The following is a 22376-nucleotide window of genomic DNA, read 5'->3' as shown; positions in this document are numbered from 1 at the left end:
TATGACATTGTTTAGTAAAAACTATGTCTTATAAGTATTTCTTTTTATTTTGGCATTTTGTTCCTTCATTTGACAGTGTAGGGAGAGACAGAAAAGGTGGGGAAAGAGAGTAGGGGAATGACAGGAAGCAAATGATTCGGCCAGCTGGGAATCAAACTGGTTTGCTCAGCTTATAAGCAAAGGGTAGAATTTTATGTTGCTTACATATGGCCCAGGATATCCAACCTCTCCCTTCTGTCCGGGTGTGCCAACATTCCCAGAGACACCCTGTAAGGAATAAAGAGAAAAGGAATTCACTATTAAAGCTATTCAACTGTCAATAGTTCAAAAAGGAGCTTGACTTGAAAAAGATTATGCTCTTGCAGTTCATTCACTGCCAAGACTGCATATCAGAAACAAAACTTCCAAACTACTCCTCTACCGTGTCACACCAAACATATATGTCCAGTGAGGCTCAGTGTCGGAGGGTTTTGCCAAGTGATACCATACAGTATGACACATTTAAAATATATGCTCATTTTGACCAAAACTAAGGAGGGTCTGGAAACGTACCCTCTGTCCAGGATTCCCTATGCGCCCAGGTCCGCCTTCGGAGCCAGGGTCACCAGCAGATCCCTAAAATGATGGAAGGACATAGAATGTAAATAACCAGAATGTTCTATAATTTGAGGCCGCTGATGACATGTCACTTCTAGTGTCATAATTTTCTATTACCTTTCGTCCTGGGAATCCTGGGAAGCCCTCATCACCCTTTAGAGGAAAATGCATACATACTTTTATAATACATGGCATTCAACTACAGTATTATTTGTGTCATAATTGTCACATTGAATTAGTGTATAGCTGCATTTATCTCAAGATTTGTGATAGTGGTTTACTGATAATTTCATATTTTTTGTGCTATTCAGCCCCACAGTAGGGATGTGCTGCAGGTGTGTATAGAAAAGGACTTGAGATGTGTTAAACGACAATAGTAGTTGGACTAACAGTTATACTCCCTCTTATCATCCTTCTTTTTAGTTCTGTTTGTGATTTTAACATTCTCTTAATTCAATTTCTTAAACATTCCTGGATATTGAAAACTAAATCATATTTGAAGGTTAACTTAAATCAGACTGAAGACACATCTTCTTATTACTATGCATGCTACTAGAGGTCAGAATTTACTTGCCTTTCTTCCTTTAGGCCCTGCGACACCAAACCCATCTCTACCATCTTCACCCTAGATTGAGAATAAGAACAAAAACATGCCCAACCAATTGGTTCTATTTGTTAAGTGCACTTGAATCAACTGCATACATGCTGGGTAGTTAAAATGAAATCTCCCCCCTCTCTTTTGTCCTGACAGAGCAGTGTTGATACATGATACTCTGTAATGTTATGGTACATTCAAGACAGAACTCAAGGATTAAAATCCTTCTCAGCAAAAAAAAACAATTCCTTAATTAAAACGACACTACATACACACTCAGATATAAAAGACACAGCAGCATAAGTCGTGCTTTAAACAACACATTTGATGATCTAATAACTATATACTGTATTATAAAGTATAGACACTTGGTCCCACAAACAAACAATTTGAGTCTGATATCTTTCGAGAGTGGAAAGTTCTTATTTTGCTCTTTTTAACCAGTTTCACATTGTGGTACATGCAAATTAGCTGGGGTTTCATTCTTACAGACTCTCCACGGGGACCTTGAGGTCCAATATCACCCTTAGTTCCAGGATCTCCTGGTTCACCCTGCAAAAGCATAAAGACAACCAGATACAGACAATGAGAAAGACACAGAGACATCAAATAAAGAGTTAGATATTTCTTGCAGTAGATCCAAAGCAGAGCCTTGATGTTTTCTTATTCTCATTTGTTTGTTCAGATACACTACACATGTGTGTCCAGTATTGTTAGAGAGCTGGGCTAAGGCCAGTGTGTTTATAGTCTGTTATGGAAGAAAAAAAGCCAAATAATTTCCCACACAATACCTTGCGACCAAGAGCTCCTCTTCTACCCTTGTCTCCAGTGGGACCTGGATTTCCTCCGGGACCCTGGAAAAAAAAAACATAACGATATTAGAATACATCCCTTTTCTCAAAATAAAGTATATTGCAAATGATTTTCAGTCAGTTCAGCCAGTGTGCCATTGCAGTTGCAAAGTTATTAGCTGTTTTTGAAATTAGATTTTAATATTTCTGCTCTTTCTGCTCTATCTGAATTTTACCATTTAAAACTGACTGGTTGTTAATGTGAGCCATAAATATATATGACTTGACATAGAAAAATATTCTCTTTAATAATATGACCTTAACAGGTACACTTACTCTGGGTCCAGGGTTTCCATCTTCTCCTCTGGGTCCTGGTGTACCATTTGGTCCAGGTGGACCCTTAAAGAAAAGACAAACCAAACATCAATGACGCACCAGTTTCTTGCATATCAAAGCTAGACTTCCAACCCTCAAGTAAAGAATTAACACACATCTCTTGATACATCAGTCCCAGTCCAGTCAAAACTAATGTAAATACACCAGACACAATCCAGTCAAAACAATTTGTTATATTGTTGATGCTGCCCTTGAAGTCTTAACGGTAATGACAACATCCACTATGAAACATGCTTTTGTATTTGTAGATTGAATAAAAAAGAACAACAAACTTACTCTTGATCCTCCTATACCAGGTTCTCCCTGAACACCATCAACTCCTGGCCTTCCGTGATTACCCTAAAATGATGTGCAAAATGTAACTGCCATTACAAGAGTTACTGCAATAAGTATAAAGTAATGTATGTTATCACCAAAAAGTTACTTACAGCCTGTCCAGGCTGGCCTCTTCTGCCATTAGCTCCCTAATGAAGTGGGAGCAGAAAACAGTCTTGATTAACAAAAATCACTGGCAAGTCAGTATGTAGCAAAGATAATGAAGACATGGCAAAATAGTTTACGTCTCTTCCGAGGTCACCGGGGCCTCCCTTCTGTCCATCCTCACCAGGCTCTCCCTGTCATTTCGGAGCAGATATCCCAATAAAACAAAAACATGCAAACACAAATGAACCATGTCATGTTGAAAATGCATTGGCAGGATTGCTTTTCTATATATAACAATACAATGTGTGAAGGGGGACATTACCGCTGGTCCAGCATCACCAGGGTCACCTTTAGGTCCTTCGCGGTTGTTATCTTGTCCACTTAAACCCTATGAGACAAATATCACTTTTTCAAATTTCACCAACATTCAAACACCCTAAAATACGTACCAATAACATGTTCCTATGTCTACAAAATGCCCGGGGGAACAATGGCATGCTGAGGAAGGGATGCACATACTAAATGATCAGGCATCACAATCTTTTACCGCTGGCCACTGTTGGGAGTCCAGATCAAGGGCATTAAAACAGTGGCCATTAAGGAATGGATGAATATAACTTCATGACTCAATCCAAGCTGGTCTGGGAATTCGTATTTTTTTAAAATTCATTTTCACTCTATGTTCATACTGTTTTCGCATGCAAACACATTTACAAATAGCTAATGCACAAAATATGAATCAATATTCTACCTTAATCAGTTCAGGAATTTGTTGTTTGTTTGATTTCATGGTTTTTATAGGCTAACAATATGTTGTTTTATTGATTCATTCTGAAAATATCAATGCCACTAAAACCAGTTTCCATAATACTCACAGGGTCTCCTCTGATTCCTATTTCTCCTCCGTCTCCTGCTTGTCCTTTGGTACCTTTGGGACCCTAAAAGCAAGATATATGCTTAGCGAGCATTTATCATAACCATTTGAGATTTTTCAAGAAAAAATGAGTAGAAAAAAATGTAAAGCTAAAATTGATCTAGTTTCTCACTCTTCTGCCAGGGTTTCCGCCCACTCCCGAGGGTCCGGCCACTCCACTTTTGCCCTGAAAACATACAGCAGATTCCAATTAAACCAAACAATCATGCATAAACCAGTACACATTCACATATGTTTGCCACATGAAATCATTGCTGCCCCACAACTTAAGACGAGAAGCAACTGTACATGATTCTGTATGATTTATTACATATTAAAGAAATGGATTGTATGACAAAATCTAATATAACACACACTTACGTCTTCTCCATTAATGCCATCAAGCCCAATTTCTCCAAATTCTCCCTGAAACATAGTAGCCGTTGGTTAATCAGTAGCCTTTTTCTTTTATCTACTAATGAAGACTCTGAAAAAAAGAAAGAAAAAATACTCACCTTTTCTCCTGAGTACCCACGAGAACCCTGAACAGAAGAAGAAAAGAACAGTGTCACACAACTGTACTAAATAAATCATAACGATAAAATTGATAGTTTAAAGTAACAATTGAGTTGAAGTTGAATGTTGCAGTTAATTTCAAAGCCTTTACCTTGACACCTCTTTGTCCTGGACATCCCTGGAAACCCTGAGTTCCATTCACACCAGGAGGACCTCTCTCTCCCTGTCATTACAGGATAAAACAAAAAGAACATTGAAAATTGTCACTGCACACGTTGAGATAAAAAAAGATCAGGACAGTTTACAGCAAGTGTCGGAAAGTCTCTCAGAAACAGTGTCAGACTGTAACTACACATATAAGACATTCAAACTTACAGGTCCACCCTCATCTCCAGGATGTCCTTGGCTTCCTGGTGATCCTGCAGCACCCTGAAAGACAAAACAACTAAGTATTAGCCTCTGATAAACAAATCATTTGTGGTGTAATAAAAGGCGAGATTTAAAAAAATATATTTTATTTTATTTTGACATTGGCTACCTTAGACCCTGAGAGTCCAACTGCTCCTCGGTCTCCTCTGGTGCCAGTGCATTTGCATGGTACTGCACAGCACTCCCTCTCTGCAATATTGTCCTGCAGAGCAAAATAAAACAAATATTGGAGGATTCAAGGGGAAAACAAAAACTCATGAAAGTTTTCTGTCTGACTGATTAGTACTCACCAGTTCTTCCATTAGCTCATAGTCCAAGTCCATGATATTGAGTCGTAAAGGTCTGGTGTACCTGAATCCCCGACCAAATTCCAGCAGCAAAGCTTCCTCAAAGTTGGGCACTCGCTCTAGTCCGACCAGGATGAAACTGTTCACTCCTGTTTTGCACAGATTCAGGAAAATGAATTACTTCGGAGTATGATATTGCTATAATTTCACAGATGTTTAAGGATAGATAGTCCTTAAGGGCCTTTTGTACTGTATCATCTTTTACCTGACAAACGAAGCTCCTCAACTCCCTTTTTCAATTCATCTAATGGGGCGTCAATACCATCAGTAAGATGAACGACAACCTTATGGGGGAAAACACATTTCAGTTGCAGTTTTTCCGGCCATGTACTTTAATATTCTGTATTTGCGGATACAGAGTTCAATCCTAAACTTGTATCTATCTAATTGTTGATTAAATGTGTATCTGACTCTTTGAATTAACAGCTGTGGATTTCAAAAGTTAGATTAACATATTTTTTATGAGCAAATTTATCCAAATACTGAAGGTTCTGGTTAAAAACTATTACATTGTTCATCTTAAATTATTGACATGATATGAATGATGAATAACTGGGGGAATACGACTGTAAGTGACATGACACATCCGCTAGAGAGGAGAAATATTACTCTGTTGTCGGGACTAAAGAAACACTCTGTCTGCTTTGATTGGACTGTGTTACAGAGTTGAGGTTCTTCCCCATCAAACTATCTTTAACAAGTACAGACACAGCCTTACAGAGAACACTTTCAGCAGAGACAGGCATGTCTCAGTTTGGCCGGCCATCATGTAACTCACCGAATTAACGTTAATTAGCAGCTGATATGACTAGCAATCAACAAAAGCAATAGCCAGTGCTGGCTAAAACTGGGAATCTGCTACTTGGATGTTTTGTACACATTTGCTAATGAGAAAGATAGAGTTAACATAGGATATTAGAGGATCCAAGTTGTGTTTTTGCAATGTATCTTTTGATTGGGACATCTCTAGTTGAAACGGTGTCAGTAGCCTACCTTGACAACGTCGTCCTGTCTTGTGTTGAACCTATTTGTGTAAGCTGAGATGGTCTTGCCATTGAGGACATAGGGGCCACGACTTCTCAGGCTACTGAAGGACCCAAATAGCTGTTGAGACTTGTCTGTGAAGTCCAGCTGGACAGGCTCAGAGGCTGAGTCTAGGGCCAGCATGCCCACTTGTACAGAGGGAATCTGCCCAGATGAGCAACTGATAGCTCCCATTTTGGAAATCCTTTCCAGAATGCCTTGAACCTTCATCTGGAGGTTTGTCTGAGCAGTGAAGATGTTCTGAGCAGAAACATCAAAGCCCACCAACACCTCTATGCTGCAGGCTGTAAAACAGAGCATGGGTTTTTTTATCCTTTCTTTTGTGAACCACAGAAAATATTGGGAAACTGTAACATTTAATTACAAGTTGCAAATCAAATGTGAACAAGGTCCATTGTCAAATAAACAAAATACCATTTCTCTTACGTTTAGAAGTTTCCTGCATGCCAACACACAGATTCCCTTTAACTTCATCATCCAAAGTCTCCAGTATTTGCTCATTGAGCTCTGAAAGTTCCGGAAAGGTGCTTGCTCTAGCCACAGTGGAAGACTCACTTGCTAAGTCTTCTAACTCATCCTCAATGTTGCCCACGCCTACGGCAAAGACTCTCACACCTCTTTTCTTCAGACCAAGTACTGCTGTTTTGCCATCATCAGCAGAGCGTCCTCCAGTGATAACCATTAGGATCTGAGGAGTGCCCTCATCCACCCTGCTGCCTTTTTCTTTGGTAAAGTGAACATCTTGAGCATGGCGAATAGCTGCACCAGTGTTGAGTCTACGTCCACCTTTGTACTCTGCTCGGCCAACGGCACTTAAAATGTCCTCTCGGTTCTGGTATGTGTTGAGATAGAAGACATCAGTCACATCTGTGGCATAATGTGCCAGGCCGATCCGCAGGTTGTCTCTCTCGTTGAAGAACAGATCAATTAGGTTGTTGATAAACTGCATCACTTCTTTGAAGTGGTCCCTGCCTAAGTTAATGGAGCCATCTACCAAAAACACTATATCAGCCTTTTTGGGCAGAGGCAGGCTGGATGCTATGAGAAGGAAGATAAGATATTGATGAGGACATAGGGTGAATAAGGATAAAAACAAAAGAGCAACTTGATATAATGGACTCATAAGATATTAGCATTGTGAGACCATATTTAGGTAAAATGTGTTATCTAAGTATCTGTAAAATGTGTACTTTAAAAAAAACTTACTAGGATTCTCATAGTCTGTGGGTGGTTCCTCTGGAATGGTCCCACTCAACCTGTCAATAACCCCCTGCTGGATTGCTGGCAGGCCATTGAATTCGGGAACCTGGAGGACATCAGCCGAGGTGGTGGCTATTTGGGTTAGCTGCTTTTTGTCGGCATTAGCAGCTCCAACACCAATGCAGTTGATACGTTTGCCCTTAAGCAGAGGTCCATAGATGGAAACATCCTGGGGGGAACGTCCACCTGTGAGAACCACAAGATGCTGGGAGGCCTCTTGACGAACCCCTGCAGCAGGTTTTAACTCATTCTGTATTACATACTCAATGGCATTAGCCAGATCTGAAGACCGGCCACCCATCTGACGAAGTCTTTTGATAGCAGAGACAACAGCTGGCTTGTTGTTGTGAGATTTAAGTGAGAACTCTGTTTTAACTTTGTCTGCATACTGGACAACCCCTACGCGCACTTGATCAGGCTGCACTTTGAGTTGTTGGACAATGTTGAGGATGAAGTCACGGATATGTGCAACGCCAGCAGCACCTGTGTTGTCTGAGCCATCAATCAGGAAAATAATGTCCTTTCTCCCAAGATCTAAATAAGCACAAAAAAGAGAGAGGAAGGTATACTTTATTTTGAAATGTATTAAAAAAGGAATTATGCTTTAAAAGATTTATAAAGATCAAATGATGTATATTTCAGTTTCTGTTTTGAGCATTTACAAGTGGAAGTTATCTTTAAATGAATACATGCAAAAGTATTTCTTACCTAAGTCCCCTGAGGGAAGAACATAAGTGCTGGTGGATATTGTTCTGACTGAATCAATGAGCTGTGACTCCACTCTTGGAAGCTGCTGGAAACTGTCAACTGTATATACCAGTTCAGGCCTCAGGGAAATCTGTCTCAGTTCAGCAGTGTCTGCATTCCTTGAACCAATGGCAAGAGGTGCAACCTGGTTTCTCTTAAGTTGTTCAGCTGCAGTGGATACATCATCTGTAGACTTGCCACCTGTAACTAGAATAAGGAACTGGGGCACACCCTCCTCAATGCGGCTTCCCGCTGACCTCTGGTAGATGTTTCTATAGACCCACTCAAGAGCACGACCTGTGTTTAGACGGTCCCCACCTTGGCTTCGAATTTTCAATACAGCCTGGCGTACTTCATCTTTGGTGGAGAATTCATTCAAAAGGAATTCTAGCTTAGGGTCATCACTGTACTGTACCACAGAAATTCGGACCTTATCCAATCCCACATCCAGCTTCTCCACAACTCTTCTTATCATTTCACGGATGGAAGAGAACTCACTACGCACCGCTGTGGATCCATCTATTAGAAATACAACATCCCTCTTTTCTCCTCCTGTGGGTGCTGGTGTGATTACTGTTCAAACAGAATGCAAGCACAGAAACAAGGTATGATTAATAACTTCATAGTTTCTATTATACATAGAGGACATGCAGTATGACTGAAATAGACATATTATTTGAAAGTAAGTCACTAGAAGAAAGACATATACTATTATAAAGTAAGTGGGGTGGGGTGTGTGAGAATTAATTCAGGCTGAAAAATTCAAATTGAAACAATTTAATTGAGTGAAATTACCTTCAATGGTTGGGAATACTGGACGCATCCTGGTGATGTCTTCATCTGACAGCTCAGTGAGAGTGGTGATTAAATTTTCTTGGACGGTGTACAGGCCAGGAAGGTCATCAATAGTGAAGGCAAAGTTAGGCACATATGACACCACCCGAAGCTCTGTAGGGTTAACATCCCTGGTCCCGATGCTGAAGGGAAGAACTCTAGATTGTTTGAGGGATGATGCTGCACTACTGATGTCATCTGTTGAAGACCCACTGGAGACGACAATTACAAACTGCGGTACACCCTCTTCCTTCCTGCTACCGCGTGTTGCTATCAGAACATCCTGACTGACAAACTGCAAGGCTTGACCCAGGTTACGTTGTCTTCCTCCTCGCTGCCTCATTCCCCTGACGGCTTGCAAAACACCTTCTTTAGTTGTATGTGTATTCAAAAACATGTCAGCTTGAGCAAAATCACCATACTGGACAACACCAATACGGATCTTACTCTCGCCCACATTGAGACTCTCTACAACCCTGCGGATAAATTCCTGGATGATAGGAAATTCCCGTCCAACACCATCAGATCCATCAACAACGAAAACGACATCCTTCCGGGGCCCCTGCATTTCAGCTGAAAGACACAAAAATGTAAAACAGAAATCAAAATATAGAATAGAATATTACAGCAGCAATAATACAATCATGTTTGACTGCATTTTTACAGATTGTGGGACTCCTTCTTGACTTGATAGCATGGTGAAAAGTTTAGCCCATAATTAGTTCACAAACCATATATAGTGTGTTATTCTCACAACTTCTCCTCTTTCTTTTCTTCATTAAACAGGGACCTTGTAAATTATGGGAAACAGTGTCTTCTTCAAGCATAAAATTTGGCTAGAAATGAATGAAAGTTGAATTGTTTGAAAATAACAATACCTATGAGTCCTAGTGTATTGAGGGCAGAATAAACTTGACACATCCAGCCTACATCTCACAACCTCAATTTTCATCACTGTATACCGTAAATCATCCACACAGAGATGTCTTAGCCAGCCAGCAAGAATTTTGAGATCCACGCGGTTTTGTTGATGAAATTTCTCACACTGAAAATACCTACAACTTGTGAACCTACTTAAAATATAAGTGCTGTAGTTATAAACTGAACGACTCAGCTAGGACAACATGCTGCTGCTATGATCTTAGCAGGAACTGACGATAACATTGAATCAAAATTACATTTGACCTGCTTTGCTATGACTGCTTGTGTGCATTAAGAATGAGCTTATGTTAATGCAATATCTATTATTTCAGGTATTCCATCGTCTGTTTCTATGAGCTGGAGCTAATTCTTCAGAAACAACAACCTTCTCCATAGTCTATTCTGGCTCCAAAGGTATCTAGGTCCCAGATCTTAAATGATTTACTTTATTTGTATTGTTTTTTATTTGCATGGTACTTGCTTTCATTCTGTTGTTGCATATTTTTTATTTACCATGAGAAGGGAAAATTTCATACTGATTAAAAATTTCAGATGTATAAACCATGAGAAAAAAATGCAAAATTGTTCTTTTATTAATTAACACTTAAAGATTATAATATTCCTTTATTTTGAACAGGGGAAGAACTTCATACTTGTGTGTTCACTTTTCTGGACTTCAGCTTTTTTGTGCTCGATTCATGTAATTTGCTCTATTCATGTGATGCTGGGAATCCAGCATCACATGAATAGAGCACGTGGAGCTTAAGAGTTAATGCACTTCATTTATTTCCTTTAGTGTAGGTAAAACAAATCAGGCAGCCTTTCAGGCCAACAAGAGGAAGTGTTTGTCAACATACCCAGTACAGTTGGCGGTTCTGGGGTGACCTCAGTAACCAGAGGCTCCAAGACAAACATAAGTTGCTGATTGATACGGGGAAGGTCAGTGAAATCAGACACAGACAGCGATTTGTCATTGTGGGATATCTTCTGCAGTTCTCTGCTATCAGACTCCTTTGTTCCAATTGCAAAGGTCAAGACACCCAGCTGTTTGAGAGCAGAGGCTGGTGCATCAACACTGTCAGAAGACCGTCCACCACTGAGCAATATCAGGACCTGTTTAACTCCTTCCAGGCGCCTGCTCCCGGCAGAGGCCGTGAATACATTATCCTTCAAGTACTGGAGAGCTGCTCCAGTGTTTAGGGGTCTTCCGCCTTTGTGCCTCAAACCTCTGACAATGTCAAGGATCTCAACTTTTGTCGTGTATGTGTTCAAATAGAACTGGACAGCGGGATCTCTGCTGTACTGGACCACTGAGACACGGTCTTTCTTGTCATCAACACTGAGTCTCTCTACTACTCTTTGGACAAAGTCTTGCATAGCTGGGAATCCAGTTCTAGCACCATCAGATCCATCCAACAAGAACACAACATCTCTTCCTGTTGGCTCTGTCACCACTGGGGAACATAGAATTTGAGTCATATTTAGGGTTATGTTTAAAATATTTACCGTACAAAAGTTAATGAAAGTTAACCCCAAGGTTTTCAAAGATACTCTATTAATCCAGGCTCAACTGTTTTGTCAAAGTTGCACATGCTGACCAGAACTTAGAGAAATACACTTTAATACAGTTCAAATTGCTTACTACCGTGATCTTGAAATGTAAAGTCAGTCACTTTCTTACCAGTTACTGTTGGTGGCATGGGTATGGCCCTCACAAGCACTGTGCTCATTATAGAGGAGAGCTGTTCTTGGACACTGGGGAGGTCAGTGAACTCAGACACTGATAGAGTGTAATTAGGGCCATGTGATATTTTCATCAGCTCTCCACTGTCAGAGGCCCTTGTTCCAATGCCAATGGCAACGATGCCCTGCTGTTTGAGAACAGAGGCGGGGGTATCTACATTGTCATAAGACCTTCCACCACTTAGCAGGATCAATATCTGTGGAACACCTTGTAGGCGCCTACTCCCGGCGGTGTTTGTAAAGACGTTGTCCCTGACATATTGGAGTGCTGCCCCGGTGTTGAGGGGTCTACCTCCTCTGTGTCTCAGCCCTCTTACCGAATTCACAATGTCTTCTTTTGTGGTATATGTATTCAGATAGAAATGGACCTCTGCATCTCTGCTGTATTGGACTACAGAGACACGGTCTTTGCTTTCTTCCACATTGAGTTTTTCCACCATTTTCTCAACAAAATCAAGCATAGCAGGGAAGCCATTCCTTGTGCTATCAGAACCATCGAGAAGGAAAACAATATCCTTCTGGGTAGTGTCAACTGAGAAAAGACAGAAAGACAAAAAAATAAAAACCTTTGCATAAGTTATTCTCGTGTACCTATCATAAAGTCATGGACTATTTTTTGCAAAGCAAATCCACCGCCTTCTTTAAATTCAAACAGTAAGACGTACACCACGACCTTTTTAAAAGAACAACTTGGAGCTAAACAGTTATTTCACTGAATTAATTTCCCTCACTGTAGGTGAAACAAGTCAGGTAGCCATTCAGGCCAGTCAGAGACTTTGCTTGTCTACATACCAAGTACAGTTGGTGATTCCGGGGTGACGTCAATAACCAAAGCCTCCAAGGAGGACTGAAGTTGCTCTTCGATACGTTGAAGGTCAGTGAAATCAGACACAGACAGCGATTTGTCATTGTGGGATATCTTCTGCAGTTCTCTGCTATCAGACTCCTTTGTTCCAATTGCAAAGGTCAAGACACCCAGCTGTTTGAGAGCAGAGGCTGGTGCATCAACACTGTCAGAAGACCGTCCACCACTGAGCAATATCAGGACCTGTTTAACTCCTTCCAGGCGCCTGCTCCCGGCAGAGGCCGTGAATACATTATCCTTCAAGTACTGGAGAGCTGCTCCAGTGTTTAGGGGTCTTCCGCCTTTGTGCCTCAAACCTCTGACAATGTCAAGGATCTCAACTTTTGTCGTGTATGTGTTCAAATAGAACTGGACAGCGGGATCTCTGCTGTACTGGACCACTGAGACACGGTCTTTCTTGTCATCAACACTGAGTCTCTCTACTACTCTTTGGACAAAGTCTTGCATAGCTGGGAATCCAGTTCTAGCACCATCAGATCCATCCAACAAGAACACAACATCTCTTCCTGTTGGCTCTGTCTCCACTGGGGAACATAGAATTTGAGTCATATTTAGGGTTATGTTTAAAACATTTACCGTACAAAAGTTAATGAAAGTTAACCCCAAGGTTTTCAAAGATACTCTATTAATCCAGGCTCAACTGTTTTGTCAAAGTTGCACATGCTGACCAGAACTTAGAGAAATACACTTTAATACAGTTCAAATTGCTTACTACCGTGATCTTGAAATGTAAATTCAGTCACTTTCTTACCAGTTACTGTTGGTGGCATGGGTATGGCCCTCACAAGCACTGTGCTCATTATAGAGGAGAGCTGTTCTTGGACACTGGGGAGGTCAGTGAACTCAGACACTGATAGAGTGTAATTAGGGCCATGTGATATTTTCATCAGCTCTCCACTGTCAGAGGTCCTTGTTCCAATGCCAATGGCAACGATGCCCTGCTGTTTGAGAACAGAGGCGGGGGTATCTACATTGTCATAAGACCTTCCACCACTTAGCAGGATCAATATCTGTGGAACACCTTGTAGGCGCCTACTCCCGGCGGTGTTTGTAAAGACGTTGTCCCTGACATATTGGAGTGCTGCCCCGGTGTTGAGGGGTCTACCTCCTCTGTGTCTCAGCCCTCTGACCGAATTCACAATGTCTTCTTTTGTGGTATATGTATTCAGATAGAAATGGACCTCTGCATCTCTGCTGTATTGGACTACAGAGACACGGTCTTTGCTTTCTTCCACATTGAGTTTTTCCACCATTTTCTCAACAAAATCAAGCATAGCAGGGAAGCCATTCCTTGTGCTATAAGAACCATCGAGAAGGAAAACAATATCCTTCTGGGTAGTGTCAACTGAGAAAAGACAGAAAGACAAAAAAATAAAAACCTTTGCATAAGTTATTCTCGTGTACCTATCATAAAGTCATGGACTATTTTTTGCAAAGCAAATCCACCGCCTTCTTTAAATTCAAACAGTAAGACGTACACCACGACCTTTTTAAAAGAACAACTTCTAGCTAAACAGTTATTTCACTGAATTAATTTCCCTCACTGTAGGTGAAACAAGTCAGGTAGCCATTCAGGCCAGTCAGAGACTTTGCTTGTCTACATACCAAGTACAGTTGGTGATTCCGGGGTGACGTCAATAACCAAAGCCTCCAAGGAGGACTGAAGTTGCTCTTCGATACGTTGAAGGTCAGTGAAATCAGACACAGACAGCGATTTGTCATTGTGGGATATCTTCTGCAGTTCTCTGCTATCAGACTCCTTTGTTCCAATTGCAAAGGTCAAGACACCCAGCTGTTTGAGAGCAGAGGCTGGTGCATCAACACTGTCAGAAGACCGTCCACCACTGAGCAATATCAGGACCTGTTTAACTCCTTCCAGGCGCCTGCTCCCGGCAGAGGCCGTGAATACATTATCCTTCAAGTGCTGGAGAGCTGCTCCAGTGTTTAGGGGTCTTCCGCCTTTGTGCCTCAAACCTCTGACAATGTCAAGGATCTCAACTTTTGTCGTGTATGTGTTCAAATAGAACTGGACAGCGGGATCTCTGCTGTACTGGACCACTGAGACACGGTCTTTCTTGTCATCAACACTGAGTCTCTCTACTACTCTTTGGACAAAGTCTTGCATAGCTGGGAATCCAGTTCTAGCACCATCAGATCCATCCAACAAGAACACAACATCTCTTCCTGTTGGCTCTGTCTCCACTGGGGAACATAGAATTTGAGTCATATTTAGGGTTATGTTTAAAACATTTACCGTACAAAAGTTAATGAAAGTTAACCCCAAGGTTTTCAAAGATACTCTATTAATCCAGGCTCAACTGTTAACTTAGAGAAATACACTTTAATACAGTTCAAATTGCTTACTACCGTGATCTTGAAATGTAAATTCAGTCACTTTCTTACCAGTTACTGTTGGTGGCATGGGTATGGCCCTCACAAGCACTGTGCTCATTATAGAGGAGAGCTGTTCTTGGACACTGGGGAGGTCAGTGAACTCAGACACTGATAGAGTGTAATTAGGGCCATGTGATATTTTCATCAGCTCTCCACTGTCAGAGGTCCTTGTTCCAATGCCAATGGCAACGATGCCCTGCTGTTTGAGAACAGAGGCGGGGGTATCTACATTGTCATAAGACCTTCCACCACTTAGCAGGATCAATATCTGTGGAACACCTTGCAGGCGCCTACTCCCGGCGGTGTTTGTAAAGACGTTGTCCCTGACATATTGGAGTGCTGCCCCGGTGTTGAGGGGTCTACCTCCTCTGTGTCTCAGCCCTCTGACCGAATTCACAATGTCTTCTTTTGTGGTATATGTATTCAGATAGAAATGGACCTCTGCATCTCTGCTGTATTGGACTACAGAGACACGGTCTTTGCTTTCTTCCACATTGAGTTTTTCCACCATTTTCTCAACAAAATCAAGCATAGCAGGGAAGCCATTCCTTGTGCTATAAGAACCATCGAGAAGGAAAACAATATCCTTCTGGGTAGTGTCAACTGAGAAAAGACAGAAAGACAAAAAAATAAAAACCTTCGCATAAGTTATTCTCGTGTACCTATCATAAAGTCATGGACTATTTTTTGCTACGCAAATCCACCGCCTTCTTTAAATTCAAACAGTAAGACGTACACCACGACCTTTTTAAAAGAACAACTTCTAGCTAAACAGTTATTTCACTGAATTAATTTCCCTCACTGTAGGTGAAACAAGTCAGGTAGCCATTCAGGCCAGTCAGAGACTTTGCTTGTCTACATACCAAGTACAGTTGGTGATTCCGGGGTGACGTCAATAACCAAAGCCTCCAAGGAGGACTGAAGTTGCTCTTCGATACGTTGAAGGTCAGTGAAATCAGACACAGACAGCGATTTGTCATTGTGGGATATCTTCTGCAGTTCTCTGCTATCAGACTCCTTTGTTCCAATTGCAAAGGTCAAGACACCCAGCTGTTTGAGAGCAGAGGCTGGTGCATCAACACTGTCAGAAGACCGTCCACCACTGAGCAATATCAGGACCTGTTTAACTCCTTCCAGGCGCCTGCTCCCGGCAGAGGCCGTGAATACATTATCCTTCAAGTACTGGAGAGCTGCTCCAGTGTTTAGGGGTCTTCCGCCTTTGTGCCTCAAACCTCTGACAATGTCAAGGATCTCAACTTTTGTCGTGTATGTGTTCAAATAGAACTGGACAGCGGGATCTCTGCTGTACTGGACCACTGAGACACGGTCTTTCTTGTCATCAACACTGAGTCTCTCTACTACTCTTTGGACAAAGTCTTGCATAGCTGGGAATCCAGTTCTAGCACCATCAGATCCATCCAACAAGAACACAACATCTCTTCCTGTTGGCTCTGTCTCCACTGGGGAACATAGAATTTGAGTCATATTTAGGGTTATGTTTAAAACATTTACCGTACAAAAGTTAATGAAAGTTAACCCCAAGGTTTTCAAAGATACTCTATTAATCCAGGCTCAACTGTTTTGTCAAATTTGCACAAGCTGACCTGAACTTAGAGAAATACACTTTAATACAGTTCAAATTGCTTACTACCGTGATCTTGAAATGTAAAGTCAGTCACTTTCTTACCAGTTACTGTTGGTGGCATGGGTATGGCCCTCACAAGCACTGTGCTCATTATAGAGGAGAGCTGTTCTTGGACACTGGGGAGGTCAGTGAACTCAGACACTGATAGAGTGTAATTAGGGCCATGTGATATTTTCATCAGCTCTCCACTGTCAGAGGTCCTTGTTCCAATGCCAATGGCAACGATGCCCTGCTGTTTGAGAACAGAGGCGGGGGTATCTACATTGTCATAAGACCTTCCACCATTTAGCAGGATCAATATCTGTGGAACACCTTGCAGGCGCCTACTCCCGGCGGTGTTTGTAAAGACGTTGCCCCTGACATATTGGAGTGCTGCCCCGGTGTTGAGGGGTGTACCTCCTCTGTGTCTCAGCCCTCTGACCGAATTCACAATGTCTTCTTTTGTGGTATATGTATTCAGATAGAAATGGACCTCTGCATCTCTGCTGTATTGGACTACAGAGACACGGTCTTTGCTTTCTTCCACATTGAGTTTTTCCACCATTTTCTCAACAAAATCAAGCATAGCAGGGAAGCCATTCCTTGTGCTATCAGAACCATCGAGAAGGAAAACAATATCCTTCTGGGTAGTGTCAACTGAGAAAAGACAGAAAGACAAAAAAATAAAAACCTTTGCATAAGTTATTCTCGTGTACCTATCATAAAGTCATGGACTATTTTTTGCAAAGCAAATCCACCGCCTTCTTTAAATTCAAACAGTAAGACGTACACCACGACCTTTTTAAAAGAACAACTTCTAGCTAAACAGTTATTTCACTGAATTCATTTCCCTCACTGTAGGTGAAACAAGTCAGGTAGCCATTCAGGCCAGTCAGAGACTTTGCTTGTCTACATACCAAGTACAGTTGGTGATTCCGGGGTGACGTCAATAACCAAAGCCTCCAAGGAGGACTGAAGTTGCTCTTCGATACGTTGAAGGTCAGTGAAATCAGACACAGACTGCGATTTGTCATTGTGGGATATCTTCTGCAGTTCTCTGCTATCAGACTCCTTTGTTCCAATTGCAAAGGTCAAGACACCCAGCTGTTTGAGAGCAGAGGCTGGTGCATCAACACTGTCAGAAGACCGTCCACCACTGAGCAATATCAGGACCTGTTTAACTCCTTCCAGGCGCCTGCTCCCGGCAGAGGCCGTGAATACATTATCCTTCAAGTACTGGAGAGCTGCTCCAGTGTTTAGGGGTCTTCCGCCTTTGTGCCTCAAACCTCTGACAATGTCAAGGATCTCAACTTTTGTCGTGTATGTGTTCAAATAGAACTGGACAGCGGGATCTCTGCTGTACTGGACCACTGAGACACGGTCTTTCTTGTCATCAACACTGAGTCTCTCTACTACTCTTTGGACAAAGTCTTGCATAGCTGGGAATCCAGTTCTAGCACCATCAGATCCATCCAACAAGAACACAACATCTCTTCCTGTTGGCTCTGTCTCCACTGGGGAACATAGAATTTGAGTCATATTTAGGGTTATGTTTAAAACATTTACCGTACAAAAGTTAATGAAAGTTAACCCCAAGGTTTTCAAAGATACTCTATTAATCCAGGCTCAACTGTTTTGTCAAATTTGCACAAGCTGACCTGAACTTAGAGAAATACACTTTAATACAGTTCAAATTGCTTACTACCGTGATCTTGAAATGTAAAGTCAGTCACTTTCTTACCAGTTACTGTTGGTGGCATGGGTATGGCCCTCACAAGCACTGTGCTCATTATAGAGGAGAGCTGTTCTTGGACACTGGGGAGGTCAGTGAACTCAGACACTGATAGAGTGTAATTAGGGCCATGTGATATTTTCATCAGCTCTCCACTGTCAGAGGTCCTTGTTCCAATGCCAATGGCAACGATGCCCTGCTGTTTGAGAACAGAGGCGGGGGTATCTACATTGTCATAAGACCTTCCACCATTTAGCAGGATCAATATCTGTGGAACACCTTGTAGGCGCCTACTCCCGGCGGTGTTTGTAAAGACGTTGCCTCTGACATATTGGAGTGCTGCCCCGGTGTTGAGGGGTCTACCTCCTCTGTGTCTCAGCCCTCTGACCGAATTCACAATGTCTTCTTTTGTGGTATATGTATTCAGATAGAAATGGACCTCTGCATCTCTGCTGTATTGGACTACAGAGACACGGTCTTTGCTTTCTTCCACATTGAGTTTTTCCACCATTTTCTCAACAAAATCAAGCATAGCAGGGAAGCCATTCCTTGTGCTATCAGAACCATCGAGAAGGAAAACAATATCCTTCTGGGTAGTGTCAACTGAGAAAAGACAGAAAGACAAAAAAATAAAAACCTTTGCATAAGTTATTCTCGTGTACCTATCATAAAGTCATGGACTATTTTTTGCAAAGCAAATCCACCGCCTTCTTTAAATTCAAACAGTAAGACGTACACCACGACCTTTTTAAAAGAACAACTTCTAGCTAAACAGTTATTTCACTGAATTAATTTCCCTCACTGTAGGTGAAACAAGTCAGGTAGCCATTCAGGCCAGTCAGAGACTTTGCTTGTCTACATACCAAGTACAGTTGGTGATTCCGGGGTGACGTCAATAACCAAAGCCTCCAAGGAGGACTGAAGTTGCTCTTCGATACGTTGAAGGTCAGTGAAATCAGAGACAGACTGCGATTTGTCATTGTGGGATATCTTCTGCAGTTCTCTGCTATCAGACTCCTTTGTTCCAATTGCAAAGGTCAAGACACCCAGCTGTTTGAGAGCAGAGGCTGGTGCATCAACACTGTCAGAAGACCGTCCACCACTGAGCAATATCAGGACCTGTTTAACTCCTTCCAGGCGCCTGCTCCCGGCAGAGGCCGTGAATACATTATCCTTCAAGTACTGGAGAGCTGCTCCAGTGTTTAGGGGTCTTCCGCCTTTGTGCCTCAAACCTCTGACAATGTCAAGGATCTCAACTTTTGTCGTGTATGTGTTCAAATAGAACTGGACAGCGGGATCTCTGCTGTACTGGACCACTGAGACACGGTCTTTCTTGTCATCAACACTGAGTCTCTCTACTACTCTTTGGACAAAGTCTTGCATAGCTGGGAATCCAGTTCTAGCACCATCAGATCCATCCAACAAGAACACAACATCTCTTCCTGTTGGCTCTGTCTCCACTGGGGAACATAGAATTTGAGTCATATTTAGGGTTATGTTTAAAACATTTACCGTACAAAAGTTAATGAAAGTTAACCCCAAGGTTTTCAAAGATACTCTATTAATCCAGGCTCAACTGTTTTGTCAAATTTGCACAAGCTGACCTGAACTTAGAGAAATACACTTTAATACAGTTCAAATTGCTTACTACCGTGATCTTGAAATGTAAAGTCAGTCACTTTCTTACCAGTTACTGTTGGTGGCATGGGTATGGCCCTCACAAGCACTGTGCTCATTATAGAGGAGAGCTGTTCTTGGACACTGGGGAGGTCAGTGAACTCAGACACTGATAGAGTGTAATTAGGGCCATGTGATATTTTCATCAGCTCTCCACTGTCAGAGGTCCTTGTTCCAATGCCAATGGCAACGATGCCCTGCTGTTTGAGAACAGAGGCGGGGGTATCTACATTGTCATAAGACCTTCCACCATTTAGCAGGATCAATATCTGTGGAACACCTTGCAGGCGCCTACTCCCGGCGGTGTTTGTAAAGACGTTGCCCCTGACATATTGGAGTGCTGCCCCGGTGTTGAGGGGTCTACCTCCTCTGTGTCTCAGCCCTCTGACCGAATTCACAATGTCTTCTTTTGTGGTATATGTATTCAGATAGAAATGGACCTCTGCATCTCTGCTGTATTGGACTACAGAGACACGGTCTTTGCTTTCTTCCACATTGAGTTTTTCCACCATTTTCTCAACAAAATCAAGCATAGCAGGGAAGCCATTCCTTGTGCTATCAGAACCATCGAGAAGGAAAACAATATCCTTCTGGGTAGTGTCAACTGAGAAAAGACAGAAAGACAAAAAAATAAAAACCTTTGCATAAGTTATTCTCGTGTACCTATCATAAAGTCATGGACTATTTTTTGCAAAGCAAATCCACCGCCTTCTTTAAATTCAAACAGTAAGACGTACACCACGACCTTTTTAAAAGAACAACTTCTAGCTAAACAGTTATTTCACTGAATTAATTTCCCTCACTGTAGGTGAAACAAGTCAGGTAGCCATTCAGGCCAGTCAGAGACTTTGCTTGTCTACATACCAAGTACAGTTGGTGATTCCGGGGTGACGTCAATAACCAAAGCCTCCAAGGAGGACTGAAGTTGCTCTTCGATACGTTGAAGGTCAGTGAAATCAGAGACAGACTGCGATTTGTCATTGTGGGATATCTTCTGCAGTTCTCTGCTATCAGACTCCTTTGTTCCAATTGCAAAGGTCAAGACACCCAGCTGTTTGAGAGCAGAGGCTGGTGCATCAACACTGTCAGAAGACCGTCCACCACTGAGCAATATCAGGACCTGTTTAACTCCTTCCAGGCGCCTGCTCCCGGCAGAGGCCGTGAATACATTATCCTTCAAGTACTGGAGAGCTGCTCCAGTGTTTAGGGGTCTTCCGCCTTTGTGCCTCAAACCTCTGACAATGTCAAGGATCTCAACTTTTGTCGTGTATGTGTTCAAATAGAACTGGACAGCGGGATCTCTGCTGTACTGGACCACTGAGACACGGTCTTTCTTGTCATCAACACTGAGTCTCTCTACTACTCTTTGGACAAAGTCTTGCATAGCTGGGAATCCAGTTCTAGCACCATCAGATCCATCCAACAAGAACACAACATCTCTTCCTGTTGGCTCTGTCTCCACTGGGGAACATAGAATTTGAGTCATATTTAGGGTTATGTTTAAAACATTTACCGTACAAAAGTTAATGAAAGTTAACCCCAAGGTTTTCAAAGATACTCTATTAATCCAGGCTCAACTGTTTTGTCAAATTTGCACAAGCTGACCTGAACTTAGAGAAATACACTTTAATACAGTTCAAATTGCTTACTACCGTGATCTTGAAATGTAAAGTCAGTCACTTTCTTACCAGTTACTGTTGGTGGCATGGGTATGGCCCTCACAAGCACTGTGCTCATTATAGAGGAGAGCTGTTCTTGGACACTGGGGAGGTCAGTGAACTCAGACACTGATAGAGTGTAATTAGGGCCATGTGATATTTTCATCATCCACTGTCAGAGGTCCTTGTTCCAATGCCAATGGCAACGATGCCCTGCTGTTTGAGAACAGAGGCGGGGGTATCTACATTGTCATAAGACCTTCCACCATTTAGCAGGATCAATATCTGTGGAACACCTTGCAGGCGCCTACTCCCGGCGGTGTTTGTAAAGACGTTGCCCCTGACATATTGGAGTGCTGCCCCGGTGTTGAGGGGTCTACCTCCTCTGTGTCTCAGCCCTCTGACCGAATTCACAATGTCTTCTTTTGTGGTATATGTATTCAGATAGAAATGGACCTCTGCATCTCTGCTGTATTGGACTACAGAGACACGGTCTTTGCTTTCTTCCACATTGAGTTTTTCCACCATTTTCTCAACAAAATCAAGCATAGCAGGGAAGCCATTCCTTGTGCTATCAGAACCATCGAGAAGGAAAACAATATCCTTCTGGGTAGTGTCAACTGAGAAAAGACAGAAAGACAAAAAAATAAAAACCTTTGCATAAGTTATTCTCGTGTACCTATCATAAAGTCATGGACTATTTTTTGCAAAGCAAATCCACCGCCTTCTTTAAATTCAAACAGTAAGACGTACACCACGACCTTTTTAAAAGAACAACTTCTAGCTAAACAGTTATTTCACTGAATTAATTTCCCTCACTGTAGGTGAAACAAGTCAGGTAGCCATTCAGGCCAGTCAGAGACTTTGCTT

At 42.0% G+C, this 22376-nt stretch overlaps 2 protein-coding genes across 3 annotated transcripts in view; one reads left to right on the top strand and one right to left on the bottom strand.

Moving 5' to 3' along the window:
* maip1 (matrix AAA peptidase interacting protein 1) overlaps positions 1–22376 on the top strand; it is a 231636-nt gene that overhangs the window by 36664 nt on the left and 172596 nt on the right. The window lies entirely within an intron of this gene.
* Positions 1–22376, bottom strand: part of LOC129104304 (collagen alpha-3(VI) chain) — a 71749-nt gene that overhangs the window by 9283 nt on the left and 40090 nt on the right. For both annotated transcript variants that reach the window (XM_054614915.1, XM_054614916.1), the window contains exons 6-30: positions 8854–9465; positions 8020–8631; positions 7258–7845; positions 6478–7089; positions 6001–6335; positions 5213–5291; positions 4951–5096; positions 4770–4862; positions 4607–4660; positions 4383–4454; positions 4231–4257; positions 4097–4141; positions 3849–3902; positions 3678–3740; positions 3125–3190; positions 2940–2993; positions 2808–2843; positions 2656–2718; positions 2320–2382; positions 1984–2046; positions 1682–1744; positions 1172–1222; positions 715–750; positions 553–615; positions 205–267 (exon numbers count right to left, since the gene is read on the bottom strand). In XM_054614915.1, coding sequence (XP_054470890.1) covers positions 205–267; positions 553–615; positions 715–750; positions 1172–1222; positions 1682–1744; positions 1984–2046; positions 2320–2382; positions 2656–2718; positions 2808–2843; positions 2940–2993; positions 3125–3190; positions 3678–3740; positions 3849–3902; positions 4097–4141; positions 4231–4257; positions 4383–4454; positions 4607–4660; positions 4770–4862; positions 4951–5096; positions 5213–5291; positions 6001–6335; positions 6478–7089; positions 7258–7845; positions 8020–8631; positions 8854–9465 — 4013 coding nt within the window. The remainder of the gene's footprint in view (positions 1–204; positions 268–552; positions 616–714; positions 751–1171; positions 1223–1681; positions 1745–1983; positions 2047–2319; positions 2383–2655; positions 2719–2807; positions 2844–2939; positions 2994–3124; positions 3191–3677; positions 3741–3848; positions 3903–4096; positions 4142–4230; positions 4258–4382; positions 4455–4606; positions 4661–4769; positions 4863–4950; positions 5097–5212; positions 5292–6000; positions 6336–6477; positions 7090–7257; positions 7846–8019; positions 8632–8853; positions 9466–22376) is intronic.

This window comes from Anoplopoma fimbria, chromosome 16, assembly GCF_027596085.1.
Source record: "Anoplopoma fimbria isolate UVic2021 breed Golden Eagle Sablefish chromosome 16, Afim_UVic_2022, whole genome shotgun sequence".
In the NCBI taxonomy this organism is placed as follows: Eukaryota; Metazoa; Chordata; class Actinopteri; order Perciformes; family Anoplopomatidae; genus Anoplopoma; species Anoplopoma fimbria.
This window is presented reverse-complemented; position numbering and strand designations above follow the sequence as displayed.